The following is a 14,863-nucleotide window of genomic DNA, read 5'->3' on the forward strand; positions in this document are numbered from 1 at the left end:
TAATAAAAGCCTGTTAGCCTAGTAGGTGTTGCGTTTATGATATCGTCATATACAAACATTTTCAGTCAAAATTCACTCTTAAAACATCTATGAGGACTAGAACAAGGACATTTGAGTAAACAGTGATTTATATATGGTCACTCAAGCCTGGAAAAATAAAATGGACAAATGGTGCTTCCAGACACAGATCAGAGTAGAGCTAAACTATGTCAACATGTTTTGTTTACCCAATTTTGACATCTTAAAAATAAATTAAAAGTGAAAAAAAAGGCACACTCATATGCATGAATACAAGCAGGACAGTTTCTGTATTGATTTACCTCTGACATGATTTCCACAGCAGAATTTGAGTAGTATGAAGGCTGAGGTACACAGAGGGGGCTTGTCCCTGGTCTTAGTCTGTGAGTAGAGGATGAAATGGTCCATTGGTGTTTCTGGGGACTTCTTGAAGATTCATAGGGAGCCTTGCCACCGAGATCCCTGTGAACTACAAGCCATGAGGACGTCTTTTGTGTGCATTCACTTGGCCATAGTACCAACCTACTTTGAATCTTTGGTCACACAATGACTGAAAAGCTCTCTGATCTTAACACTAAAGGATTTCCCTGTCCTTGCTTTGACTGAAAGTGTTGTGACAATAAATGTATTTCTACATTTCAAATCTATTTCCCTGCTGCAGTCAAGTAATGTTTGATTTATTTCCAGATCAAGTGTTATCAACTCATACATGGCATGAAAAGAAAGCAATTCTAACCCATCTTCTCAACAACTGACTGCACCACTCATAGTTTCATTTATAGTGTTCATGGTGTGCATAAATTCCTCCCTGTACGCAGTAGGTGTCTGGAAAAGACATCTCAATCATTCATGAAACAAATGATGAGTAGCTAATGTAAAGACGAGTTCAATGTCAGTAGGAGCATACAGTATAGTGATGAATAGGAGGACACCAATAATAACAGGACTCTATTCATTACTTTCCACACTGTAATTGTATTTAGTCCACACGGTTTCATTTCTCAATATTTAAAGCAAAACACACCAAATGTTGATCAAAATTTATTGGGTTTAGTCCTCAAAACAAGTAAAATAGAACTCTTTCTAAATGGAGCCAAAGCAATAAAAGCTGGGATTTTAAATCAACATTGCACAAAGTGTCTGCCTCACAGCGAGAAGCTACGAGCTGATGAGGGAACACAAAGCTTTCTATAGCAGCGTGCAGAAGCAAACACACACATACATCCATACATACTACGGTATGTTTCAGACTTTATGACAGACACTCTCAGTTTGTAACACAGTTCACATGTACAGACGGGGAAGAAATAACTTAATGTAGATGGTGGTGTCAGGTCTGTAGACACAGATGGTTACTTCTTTTGAGTTTGTAAAAGTTGTCAGGATGATCAGTGAGTTGTTGCAGGTCATGTTGGATTTTTACAGAACTGAGAAACAGTTTATTTTACATATAGTTTGTCTTCTGGTGCGTAAACAGTTTCATCATTGTACCCTCAGTATCTGTGTCTACAGAACATTCATTGAATACAAAAGGTGAAATCACTGTTATCGTTCGGTAACACAGATCTGGTAATATGAGACGTACGGAAGCAGGAACAAACAGAAAACTGTTAATTGGACATTTAATATCAGAGCAATGAGTCAAAAAAGATGGGTTCAAAACCGTCCAAAGATGAAAATGAGATTGGGAATACTAGAAGGTGAAATTTTACCTTGAAGCCATTTACAAGTACAGTATAACACAACACTGACAACACTGTTCTGTTGCACTGTGAAACATTTGAATCTAAGACTGCTTTATGAAATATTCTTACCGACAGAGAAAAAGTGAGGACTATAGCAGAAGGAAAGCGCAGGATACAGATATGACAGATGTGCACGACAGGACAGCAGGTTAACTATTTAGATCACACTGTTAGCTCTTAGCTCTACGGCACGAGGTTAACTGGGATACACGGTGAGGAATATAAAATCACAACTCGAGGAGAGGACGCAGCACCTCAGCAAATTGGGAAAATGAATCAACGCATGATTCATATTTGAAACATCACTTTGAATCTTTTTCTAAATATTACATGTTATATTGTCACATGCACATGTGTACACCTACAAACACCTTATAATCCTCTCATTTTAAACCAGTGAAATGAATAGAAAATCATTCTGATTGTAGGCTCCGGATTTACAATTAAAATGTTCATTAATTGATTAAAAACTAGTCAATCTCTAAAAACCCAGAATCATCATTTCCTACAAAAGGAACACATTTTGGTCCCTTTCTTCCCATGTCATGGTTAAAACAGACATGATTCAACTGGGTTTTTACAGACGGAGTGTAAAAAGCTTCAAACGCCATGTTTGAAAGGAATTGGGCGGCTGTGTTTCTAGATTTGTTTTCATGTATTGTAAAAAGAAAAAAAAAGGTTGCTTGCAAAACATCAAATACACACATATTGGCAAAAAAAATAATGGAAAAGATTCCCAAGTGCTTCAAAGACATTAATCTTAGCGTCTTTTTCAATGAGTTCTGATTTTATATCTTTTTTTTTTTTTAGCAAAGTACCAAAAAGCCCCTCAAGGCGACACTAGCTGAACTCTAAAACTGGTTCTATTTCAAAAACACTACTCTATTGTACATATTTAATGAGTCTGTCCTGATAACAAACAATCCATTGATGTCCGGAAAGACTTGTAATGACACAGTTTTCATAGATAGAATAAAAACATATAAAACCATTGAAAAACAGACGGACTAACGTGAAGAAAGAGCACACTGTTAAAAACTGTGAGCTGGATACTTGGGGTGGGGTGTAAATCCAACCCAGGGACTAACATAAAACTCATTACTGACAGCCGGTCTGTAGCATGTGCAGGAATGAGCACATGAAGTACTAGGATTTAGAGGTTTAAAAGAAGAGCAGAAAATGGCCGCCATCAAATCTTAAAAACCGCAGTGGCTAAAAAGTTCTGCAGAAAGAAAATGTAGATGTTAGGCTGTGTTAGCTAATAGCGACAAGGCTTATTCAAAATGTTTCCTGGAAATCATTAATGAAAAAAAACAAAACAGGTCCATGCTGCAGGCGAAAGAAACTGGTATTATCCTAGCTACGCAAAGAATCAGAGTAGGCTTATTCTCTGTCAAGAAAACCAACCCAGAACACGGTATGTACAAAATGAGAAGTTGTTCATCTTGGTTATTGCATGCAATATCAGACAAAGGTTTACCTTTACAGTTTGAATTTGTTTTTTTCTCTTGTCCAAGCACCTGTCACATACAGTAATGACAAAATGTCTCACAGTTTCAGCTCCCCTTTATTTGCTAGCTAGCACAGTTAGCTTACTCCCCTTCACTTGCTCGCTAGCACAGTTAGCTTACACTAACCCTAGCAGATTAGTTTGCTTCAAAGACTGCTTTTAAAAAGCACAAGGTGTCAACATTTAGTGTGACAAGTGCCTGGTGGAAAAAATACAACAAAACTGGCAACACCTAGGGATCACTTTAAGGTCTTACAACAGAAGCTGTGAACTTCAGAGTAAGTAGGCATCTTTAAACGTCAGCAGAAAGCAGAGCTCGGTCATGCAACGCAACTCAGTTTGAACAAGTCTTCCATAAGAAAACTCTCCACAGTGTGTGGTGATTTCCAAAGACGCGCTCTCGTCCTCTTCTGTCCAAAGTTGCTGAGATTCTGTTCAAAACAAGCACACGAGCCATGTAGGCACAGAGGTTTGTCTGCAAAGCTTCTTCAGGGTATCTCTCCCCCGTTTGTGTTGAACTGTGTGAAGAGTTTCCAGTTTGAAATCAGGTCAGTTTTTTCGGCAGTAAAATGTGAAGAAAACCGTTCACAGAGAGGAGGGTTATTTGGTTGATTTCCCACCACAGAGGGAAAGCAGCTCAGTTTCTTTAGACATCACAACACTTCCTTCCATGAGAGAAAGTGAATATTCCAAGAATGTCTCTTTTGCTTTTCTGAACAGTGTCAGTGTTTTGAAGATGTCTTAGCTTTGACAGAAACATGTCTCGAGAAGAACATAGGCATTCATTTGACAAACATGGACTGCAGGAGAAGGGTAAAGAGTCAAACAGGGGAGAAAGGAGCAATAGAGATAACCTCCATGATTTAAAGCAACAACACAAAACATAACAAGTAGAACTCGTGCATTTCAAGAGAGAGGCTCATATTGTGCAATTTTGCGAAGGAAAGCGTTCGTTAATGTTCTTTCGTTTCGATGAGCCCGACAAACATTCCACTATGAAACAACACATATGATTAGAAGGTGGATACACTAATTCCTCCTCGACGGAGGACAAAAAAGGCAAAATATTGGTTTAGTTTGTATTCATACAAAACAGAATTGTTCTCTCAGAGCCATTTCATGGTATAAGAGATTAAGGTGCCTAATCATGATTTAGTCCACTATGATAACAAGTGGACAAAGTGCAACTTTATAAAAAAAAAAAGAAAAAAAAGTTTAGTTTAGGTGCTTCATGTTTTTCTCTTGAAATTCTGTCGAACAGTCTTTCTTTAAGGAACGGGTCGAGACCCAAAATGATTCTTAAGCATCGTTTTTGAGCCTGAATCTAAAGGCAAGGGGTCGATGATTTGGTGGAGACTGCAAGCCTTGTAAAGATGTGGACTGACTTCCTCAACGTTTGCACTGGGGCTGCAGCTAGTTTTAGGAGAAAAAAAACCAAAACAACTATTTTCATCTGCATCTTCACCTTCCAATTCAGTCCATCCATTTGTTTCTTTTCTTATCGTAGTGGAGCAACATGTCTGACTTGATTCTGGATTTCATAAACGGTGCCTCCGCCTCAAACGGGAGACAGCACATTCAACTTTGGGACGACAGCCTCATAGTGTCTATAAAAAGTCACTAACAGCAAATGATGTGTTTCATCAAAAGGTGAGAAGTTAGTTTAAAAACATTAAAACAGTGCATATCAAACCCATACGGTGGCCATTCTTGAACAGATCTGTCGGTTAAAAATCTACAAAACCCATAATACTAATACAACAACAAGCCACTTTAAAGGGAAGACTTGAAGTTTGTTTAAAGATTCATGGCACTGGCATTCAGTCAACAATAAGGTGCCCGCCACACATTGTTCCTGGCGTTTCTCTCTGACTGATTAAAGCACGGTCCTTGCAGGTCCTTCTTGTGATTTTCTTTACAGGTGTTTGGGAGAAAAGTCATTATTTCTAGCAGCCCCACAAATGAGGGATGCTAGAAATGATGAGGGCTCGTGTTATTGGTGACATTGCTCAGGGGTTCATCCAGTTGTGAAACATTTTAGAGCAACTTTGTAAACAATACAAGTCCTTTAAAAGGGGGAGTGGGGGGGGGACATTCATAACACTGGAGATGTAAGGTTTGATATTAGGCCTGTGCTCACAGCAGTTTGACAAACACTAATCCTCAAGCAATGCAGCATAAACATGTTAAAACATCTCCAACAATGGCTTAACTTAAGCCAGCAAGGAGTGCAAATTTCACAAGGGCAAGGTGACGTTAAAACTCCTCCTCTAAACTTCTCTCCTCTCCGACAGCCAGAGTTGATCCGCTGCTTCTAAAGAAACATGAGTGGACACGTCTTTTTGGGGATTTCAATCCTCAGCTTAGCTCCGAAGATTGCACTTCACAACGTTTTTAGCTTTCTCAAAGTTTGCCGTGTCATGTAAGATTAGCAGGGATTGCCTCGAACTTTTTCTACATGACTGATTCCGCGTCAATACTATTACAGATCATTTACAGTCAAAGGGCTAAAGCTAATAGTCCATCAGTTAGTCTCACGTAGACTTGAGTCAGAAAGAGTTTGAAAAACAGTGAATGATTGATGCTCATTTGTAAACATGCAAATCAGTGGCAAAAAGACTTGGCTGAGCTAAGCGTCCACCAGCGTCGATCAGATGCAGATTTCTCTAATGACATTCTGTAGTGCTTCCCCCCGTGCGCCTCACCATCGTCAATCCTCAGAAACCGACAAGGACTTCCTCACGCTACGCGACGGCTCCCAAACCTCGCTGTCGTCGGTGTCCTCGCCCTCCTCCTCCTCATCTCCTTCATCTTCCTCCTCGTCTCCCGGCTCAGCGGCGGTCTGGCCCTTGGTGGACGTGGTGGCCTCTCCCCGCGCCTCCTCTCCCCCGCCTGCAGTCGGCTCATTGAAAGGATCTGCCCCCGCCTCCAAGCGACGCTGGACCTCGGCGAACCACTCCCTCACCTTGTGATGGACAGAGGAAGGGAAACGCAGCATGGATATGTCACAAGTCATATTTCTGGTTATTAGAAAGAATAGAATAAAGAGAATAAAGCGAGTGAAAGGGATCTTTTACAGAACCAATACTGATAAATAATCCCAATCAATCAAGCATGAATTCATTGGTGGTTGAAGATACCTGACTCACGGTATGACCTCATTACTCGTGGTAATAATGAGCATGTTTCATAAACAGCATTCGAAATGAACTTGGAGGGTAAGAAGTCAAAAATTATCCAAGTCATTCTTTTTTTTTTTACCTGCTGCGCTTCAAAATGCAGCAAAATGTAATGATGTCTAATATAATCAAGACTTCCATTATTCAAGTACCTGGTAATCAGCTGTTTTCTGAGGGCAGCAGAAAATGACTGAGAGGCGGGGTGTCAAACTCAAGTTGGGGCCGGACTAATCACTGTAACCCAACACATGAATATAAAAGCTTCTGTATGGTTTCTAAAAATTTAAATAAGCTACTTCAGAGAACTGTATGTTAACAGCAACAAAACAGGTCAGGCAGAGAGAGAGATACTTCGATGTGTGTGTGTGTGTGTGTGTGTGTGTGTGTGTGTGTGTGTGTGTGTGTGTGTGTGTGTCAGGCCACAGCACCGTTTGCACTCCTTAAGGTTCATCAGAGACAAAACCCTAAAACGTCTCGTGGGCTGGATGAAACCTGCTGTCGGGCCAGATTCGGTCTGTTTCGCATGTTTTTGAATTAAGAATGTCCTGAGGTTGGATCTCATGGCCAGCCGCAGCTTTAGGGACCCTGGACCCAAAATGGCTGTAGCAGGATTCTGAAGCTTTCCCAATTCCTATGACTACAACGAAGAAAAGCGTTACCTGTTCGTAGCTCATATTGGTCTTGGTGACGAGGTCATCCAAGTCTTGCTCGTTGAGAAAGTGATACTTCAGGTAGTATTCCTTCAGGATCTCCCTCCCGCTCTTGGGTTTTTTGGCTGGGGGAGATCTGTCGACATCTGCACTGTAGGAGGCCGACCTCCTCGGCTGCCTTCGAGTTCGGGAACGCCCCCAACCACGATTCCGGCCGCGTCTTTTTCTGCCTCCCATTTTATTGCTTCCGCCGCCATTCGGCCCTTCAACGTTTCCGCTTTGGTACTGGAAAAACCATTTCAAGTTACTGTTCTTCCACGAGTACCTGGAGTCCCCGAACCAGCTGACAATGTAGGAGCGAGGGAGGCCACTCTCCTCCACCAGCTGGTCATACTCCTCAGATGTGGGCCACTGACTCCTCACAAAGGCACTTTTCAGAATGTGGAGCTGCTCTGGAGTCTTTTTCGTCTTATCTTTCATGTCTTTGTGGCTGCTGGTGGTGGGCAGCTGCTTACTGCGACTGCCTGGAGGAGTTTGACTCCCTTTGCGAGATGAGGACGCAGAAGGAGGAGAAGAGCTGGCGTCCTCCCCTGCTTTCGCTCCATCCGCCTCCATCTTTCCTCCCTCTGAAGACTCTGGCGAGGACGTATTGACGGACGTCATTTTCCGTCTCTCAGTGAACCAGGCGTCAATCTCCCTCCGCGTCAGTTTAGTCTCTGTCCTCAGGCGGCTCAGTTCGTCATCCGAAGGAGTGCTGCTCTTCTCAAAACTTTCCTCCAGCACCACCAGCTGCTCAGGGGTCTTCTCCTTAAACTTCTGGAGGGTGAAATCCGGAAACGGATTCCACGTTTTTGGCCGCGACTCCTTCTCCTTCACAGGAGGAGTCCGAGGAGGAACGGGAGACGTGGGAGTCTCGTCGCTGGAGTCGATGATGATGGTGGTGGTAGCGCTGCTGCTACAGGTGCCCCCCCCTCTGCCCCCTCCGTCATGGAAGACGATGACGTGGCTGTTTTTGGAGTTCCGCTGGTTGTACCTGGTGTCGCTGAACCACTTTTTGATCTCTCCCTTAGTCAGGTTTGTGATCTTCATCAGCCGGGCAATTTCTGCATCAGTGACAAAGTGGTTTTTCAGGTAGCTGGCTTTCAACTCCGCCAGCTGCTCTTTGGACTTCTTTGGTCGCAAACTGAAAGTGTCGACGCTGAGGGCGGAGTTCTCCTTGGACACAGAAGGAGAGTTATACATCAAACTCGTGTTTCATCAGTACTTTTCTTCTCATCACCCACAGAAATACCAAAAGCATTTGACACACATTTTCCATATAAAACAGACAAAGCACACTACTTCTATCCCCACCTGTGGAGAAAGAGAGGGGGGCTGCACCGTGGTGGCCCGTTTCAGCTCGCTGTTTGTCAGGGTGGGCTGGCAGGAACCCCTGCTGGAGCTCTGAGACTGGCTAGGCAGACCTGCCACTGTCAGAGTGATGGGACTGGTCACGGGGAGGTTCCCGCCTGGGCCGACCTACACGGAGATCAAACAAAGAGTCTTTTTAAGGACAGAAATACACACTGGTTTGGGGATTTCTGATTTTGCAGCCATGTGTCTTATGATTTTTAAAGTTTCACACCCTGTTTAGAAAAAATCGTTATTGAAGCAAAGGACAAGGGACAAAAGACCAACCAAAAAGAACTCATCTGCTTGTTATTGATGTTATCGATCAATGATGTCACAAGGCATTTGTATCTCCCTTGTGCAATGTAATAAACAGTACTGCCTATTTAAATTGGTTCAATATTGTAGCAGGCAGGAGAAGTCGAAGCTGTGTCCTGTCAAGGAACAGCTAATTCTTTAACAATTACAATTAATTGAAATAAAAGTCACATAAATCTTGTACTTTCCTCCACTCAGGGGGTTCAAGACGAGGGGAAGCCAGAGCCGAGTCTTACAGCATCTTTTCCTTCCTTACCCACCTGTGTAAACACCAGGCCGGGGTGGCCCACTATCTGGCAAGTCTGAAGGATGGACTGCAGGCCGTTTGCAGCTGACAGTTGATGAGCAGGTATGACTGTGATAGTCTGAGGCACCGTGTGCACCGTTCCATTAAACTGTTTCCTCCTGGCCTCCTCAACCTCCTCTGGAGTCCAACTCACCCCGTGCTTCAGCCGCTGTGCCGAGAACCAAACCTGGGAGTGGATCAAACACATTTGGAGCAAATCACGACAAACGGCAAAGAGAGCATTAAATGAGGGGTAATCCGACCCTGAAAGGAACAGCCTTTCTTCTACCTTGATCTGCTCCTCGGTGAACTGCGTCTGTGCTGCCAGGCTGCTGATCTCAGCCATCGATGGGTAAGGAAACCTCTTATATGTGTTGCCCAGGAGGGGGTTGGTGTCCATAGCTGCACTGTAGGAGGGGATGCTGCTGAGGGGAATCAGTAGCTGTGGCTGAGCTGCACTCTGCTGGGTGTTGAAAGCAGAAAGAACCTGAAATAAAGAGAGGGAGGAGAAAAGAGAGGTCTCAACAGACGATGCTGCATCAAGGCCAAGGTTAATCTCTGCTCTCCAGCGGTCCATTACAGACAGGGATGGAGTGTTATTAGTTCTCTACCCTCAATATAGATGTTACGACTTTTTACCTGTGCAAGGCCTGCAGAAAGCACTGTGGGGTTCAAAGTGGATGATTTCCTATGCTGCTCTGAGTTTGGGCTGACCAGCAGGCCGGCTCCCCCGAGCTTCATGGAGTCATGCAGCAGCATCTCGACAGGCGTCATCGGCCCCAGAGGAGCTTCGATGGGCTCCTGCTCTCCTCCCACCTCTCCCTCTCCGCCCCCTCCAAAGCCCTCCACCCCCTCATCTGCTGCCTTCAGCGACACGGCGATCCTCTTGGGCTCAGATTTGGTCTTCATCCTCATGATTGGAGTCTTGCTGAGAGAGATGGCAGCGACGGCAGCAGGGTCCGAGCCCCCTTCCTCGGGTGTATCGCTTTGTGGTTCCTGAGCGGGCTGGTCGCTGCTCGGGACCTCAGGAGAGCTCGTAGCGCTGTGCTTCAGTGAGGGGCCGAGGTCTTCAGCAGACACACTGGGCTCATCTATGATTGAAAGAAAACATCCTTTAGGTTGATAAATCCTTTTGTTATCTAGCATTATTTCAGATTTACAGAACATTTTAATACATGGGTCTCATGTGTCATCTGGCCATAATAGTGGACAACCCCTCACTGTTATTGCAGAAGGAAAGCACACAGTAACCCTTTTCACACATACAGAAATCTCCTGAAAAACTCTGGAGATTATCTGCAGGGGCTGCATGTCCCTTCCTGTTTTTTCCGCAGCACGTCCGAGTGGGCCGATGTGAGAATGCAGCAGCATATTCTTCGGAAAATTTGCCAATAGGAGGGGGGAAATCTGCGTTGGTTTTTTTTTGTGGTTTTTTTTACATCACATCAAACCTCAGAAGTTCCCCCTCCCGTCTGACAGGGAGAGTCTCCGGTCGAGAGAATCTCCGGAGCAGTTCTTCTGTAATAATCTAGATCTTATCCAGAGTGCGTATGTGAAAACGGCGTATAGTGACTTCAAGCTAGACACTTCAATTTTTATCTTGAAAAATAATATATTAACAAAATTTCCCCTTTAAGTATGCACAGACTCATTTAAAAGGGCACTTTGCCCTCTCACACACTGCTGTGCAGTTCAGCATATATGCTGCTGTAAAGCTGTAGGTCTGCTCGAATGTGTACAGGTCTCATTTTACAGATTTTCTTTTAAATTGTACATAGGTTTCTATTCTCATGCCTGCATGGGTTATGTACAAATTTAGAATATTTTTCATTGGACAGGTTTTGTTTTGACCTGTGTAGAGGTTACTTTAACGGGACAGTGAGTGTTGAGATATTACAATTGTCTCCTGTCATGTGTCTCCTACTGGATGCTTTATATTCCCCTCTGAGTCAATGAATCTACCCATCTATCTTAATGTAATAGAAGGCGTAAGTAAAAGTCTTACCCGTTTCTGGAGGTGTCGGCACGACCACTACTGCCTTATCCAGCTCCTCATCTGGGCCCTCCTTCACCTTGCCCTCCTCATCCTCTTTCTTTTCATCTTCTGTCCTCTCGGTTTTCTCCTCTCCCTCTTCTTGCTCCACCACATTGGAGGGCAGCACCATGCAAGGTGTGGTTGATTTCCTGCGGCTCGACATGGTCAAACTCTGCTCTGTGTACTTTGGCTTTCGACAAAGATGATCTTAGAAAGCAGGATCAGGGCTCACATGTCTTAGGTGGTTGTGCTCACAGGATAGAGTCCGTGCTGCGTTTCTGGAGGATGACACATGAGAAATGTCATGATAGGGATGTGCCACTAGAGAGTAAAGTGATAATGTTGTTAGAATAATTTATTCTAAGAGTCTTTTCTCAACGATTAGCCTTCTGTGGCTCCATTATCTTTATAAGTTAAAAAAAAAAGTAGCTTCACACCTCCGAGGAGAACTTTGTCTTCTTCTGCTTTGTTTCAGTGGGAACTGGATACCTTTATAATGTGTTACTAAGACAAAGGAAGCATTTCAAGCTCTGCTGTTTAACAATATATCGATATATGATATAGATCCTCAACAAGACTAGACAGTAACTTAGAGTACTTATCAGAGTAACAAACAGTTAGTAGTAAAGTCACTATTATTCAGTTACAATTACAATTGTATTTGCTTGAATTTCTTAAGTATAATTTCCATTCAGCATTCTTTTCATTTCCAGAAAATGAACTCAGCTGAATAGAAAAATGTGCGTAAGCCTGTTGATAATGATGCCACACACACAGGTGAGCACGGCGTCAGATGGTCCGTGAGAGGAAATATAATGTTGCAGTTCATTCAGAATTACAAGAAACAAAATGATACTTGTCGGTCAGTTATACACAGGTTATTGTTATACAATGATACATATTTTACAGTGAAGTGTGTTTGGAGTCATTTATTATAGAAAGTATTTGTTTTCCTCTTCATAACTAAATGTGCTTTTATAATTATTAAATAAATACAATCTAGACTCATATTTTCAAAAACATGCTTTTTGTATTTATTATTATGAATATAATATTATTAATAAAACTTAAATTAAAAAAGGACTGCTGCTCTGGTACAGCTAACTAGTAGAAGATGGATCATACATTTAGCTGTGGGAAGTTGTGATTTTTTAGTCATTTTCAGACATTCTGCTAACTAGTCCTGCTTGAACTCAAAATATTAGATTTTTAAAATCCTTGCAAAATTGTTAACGACAAATAAAAGTACAACACTGAATTGTAAAGCAGCCCTTCATTCACTCATGTCTTATTTCCTTTAATATATAATACAATGGAGGTTTAAAAAAAGTAAAACACATAGACTCAATGTTCAAGTGTCATATTATCCCACCTGAATAAGTAAGATCCTTTTACTTGCTTTTTGTAAACATAACGATGATCATGGTCGTTTTACCTGCTCTTTATGTAATGTTAACAGACAAAGAGTAAGATCACCTGCTTTTTGTAAAGTGTCTTGAGATATAACGTGTTGTGAATTGAAGCTATACATATAAAGATTGATTGATTGACCTTGATACTATTAAGACTGTTAACTACACTGAGCCCACATTGTCTGGTCACAGCACACATTTGGCTACACCTCTCACCTGTGTCTTTACGTTGATCCCCCAGGACAGGCTCTGTCTGTTTGTGACCATTCATTCTGATAGAGGTGTTACAAATGATCATCTGTAATGTGCACGTCTAAAGCAACACTACAAACACTGGGAGCCAGTAGAGACCCAGGAGACACATTCAAACTGTTTTTTGTTTAACTACAGATGGTCAACACATACTGTAAACACTCATTTGGTCCATCATGTGGATGTGTAAGATGTAGCCATACCGGCTAATGTTCCTGTGCTGTCCCTGGCAGGTTGATTAACAATAAGGTGATCTGCATGCTGTGCTGCTAGACTGCCATCATGAGATCACAGAAAGCATCTAAACAACGATGTGGAGGGTGTTAGAGATCTTATTTAACACAATGCAAGTTCAGGTTTAAGACATAAACTGAAACAAAGGGTAACTAGCATTTAGCATGTTTATGAGGTGGCCCTACTAGCCAGTGTTAGCCGCAGTAGTTCTTGTTATTGATCATGCATGGCGGTAAACTTACAGGAACTATTGAAATGTGTTGCTACCAGGCAGCCCAGACGAGAAGTGATTTCCTGCAGATGATCCTTCAGCTTCAGTTTTATGGAGTCTGTCGTTTTCCTCTCCTTACCCCCGGCTCATCATTCAGCCCCAGCCGGGACGGGACTACGGTAGAGTTATGTTTTTTGGGGCTTGCGGGTCTCCTGAAGCCGGCGGAGGGAGACAGACAGAAAGACAGACAGACCGGTCTGACGGCTACGGCCCCAGTCTGCAGAGGCTGGAATCACCGGACATCTCTGTCCTCGTTGAAGCAGTTTATTTCACTCCTAGGCCCAGTCTTTGTGAAAGTTTTAAAATAACATTCATAATCGGTGCAGATAAGTTGCTGACCTAATTCTCTGTTATTTTTTTTTAACGGCAATTTTTTTTTGATGATCAAACGGCGACATCATTCAATGTGCTACGCCCTGACGTCATTCCTCGGCGACTGTCGGTGCGCTAACATTTCGTAAAATAAGATGCAAGATATTTTGAACCGGTATGTTATGCTCAATATGAACAAGGTACAACTCTACTCTGGTCAGAAAAATAATGAAGTTTGAAACTTTGCTGTCATTTTGTTCTGTAAACTAATGTGCTTCACGTGCCGGCCGACTGCCAACATGTCCTTACGTGACCTCTCGAGGCAGCGCGAGAGGCTACACGAGGACAACACGGACTTTATGAAGTTCAGTCATGTTGTGAAGACTCACTGTCAATACTTTATCGTTATTAAATGTAATACTTTATTCTGTCTCATGATATATTAAGACCTGAGTTAAACGTGAAGCCGTAAATGAAGGTCGACTTTAATTAGTTATTTCAGTCACCTGGTTACAATAGTTTGAGTAACACTTCCAAAAATCAGAAAATGATTTAACATTTTTAGGTATAAATGTCAGCACTAATAAGAACACTGAAATAATGTAGACGAAGGAGTAGTTTATGATTTATGAGTATTTATTAAATATAATAAATATTTGGGGTGTATGGGCAAATTTTGAAAAGGCCAAAAACTACAGGCTATACACATTTACCAACAATAAGTCCCTTGATTTGGTAGGATTTAAAGAAAGCATTTGATGCCAAATATGCCCAGATTTATAAAAAAAAAAGAAAAGAAAAAAAAGAAAAGTTAAGGTTGTTAAAAAAAATAGCGGTCACTTCACAAAAGAGACCTGAAAAGATGCCACTTCGATTTCATTTCATTTTATACTATTTACACACCTAATATAGGTACTCTTAACTGGGAAACAAGTTAGTTTTTTCACAAAATCCTAAATGATGGGCTCTAGTCCAGGGATGTATGTTCAGTCTTTTATCACCACACCAGGGTTTTCTCAAACAGTTGAGGCTTCAAACTATCAAACTCTGCACATGTAAGCGCGTCTTTCAGAGTCAAGCACAACACATGTATATATACGTACACAAGTACAGTAGAGGGGGAGAACTTGTTGCGGGACACAACAGGAAATTAACATTATCATGAAGATTTCATTTACAAGTGTCATGCACTGTTGAGGTCCATTTAATCAAGGATTCCTACACTCTGGACAATATCACTTGACACGGACTC

General features: G+C 42.2%; 1 protein-coding gene across 2 annotated transcripts; it reads right to left on the bottom strand.

The window, feature by feature from the left end:
- Positions 1–2,549: 2,549 nt before the first annotated feature.
- On the bottom strand, positions 2,550–14,840 carry zhx1 (zinc fingers and homeoboxes 1). Of its 2 annotated transcripts, none has more exons than XM_079343727.1 (8): positions 13,271–14,840; positions 11,101–11,408; positions 9,735–10,186; positions 9,385–9,582; positions 9,070–9,282; positions 8,456–8,620; positions 7,112–8,314; positions 2,550–6,238 (listed from the first exon to the last, which is right to left on the bottom strand). In XM_079343727.1, the coding sequence occupies exons 2-8, from the start codon at positions 11,291–11,293 to the stop codon at positions 5,984–5,986; spliced, it is 2,679 nt and encodes an 892-aa protein (XP_079199853.1). In that variant the 5' UTR covers positions 11,294–11,408; positions 13,271–14,840; the 3' UTR covers positions 2,550–5,983. The 2 variants fall into 2 exon arrangements, with proteins under 2 accessions (XP_079199853.1, XP_079199852.1); XM_079343726.1 differs by having other exon boundaries at positions 7,112–8,317.
- Between the last annotated feature and the right edge of the window lie 23 nt (positions 14,841–14,863).

Source organism: Symphodus melops, assembly GCF_947650265.1.
Source record: "Symphodus melops genome assembly, chromosome: 5".
NCBI lineage: Eukaryota > Metazoa > Chordata > Actinopteri > Labriformes > Labridae > Symphodus > Symphodus melops.

Bases quoted from the DNA above. Each gene is read 5' to 3' on its own strand.
- zhx1 (XM_079343726.1), bottom strand. From the start codon at position 11,293: ATGTCGAGCCGCAGGAAATCAACCACACCTTGCATGGTGCTGCCCTCC. The intron at 8,318-8,455 runs GTGGGGATAGAA...TCTGTGTCCAAG, and splicing joins CCCCCTCTCTTTCTCCACAG to GAGAACTCCGCCCTCAGCGT. The intron at 6,239-7,111 runs GTAACGCTTTTC...GTCCATCACAAG, and splicing joins CCAATATGAGCTACGAACAG to GTGAGGGAGTGGTTCGCCGA.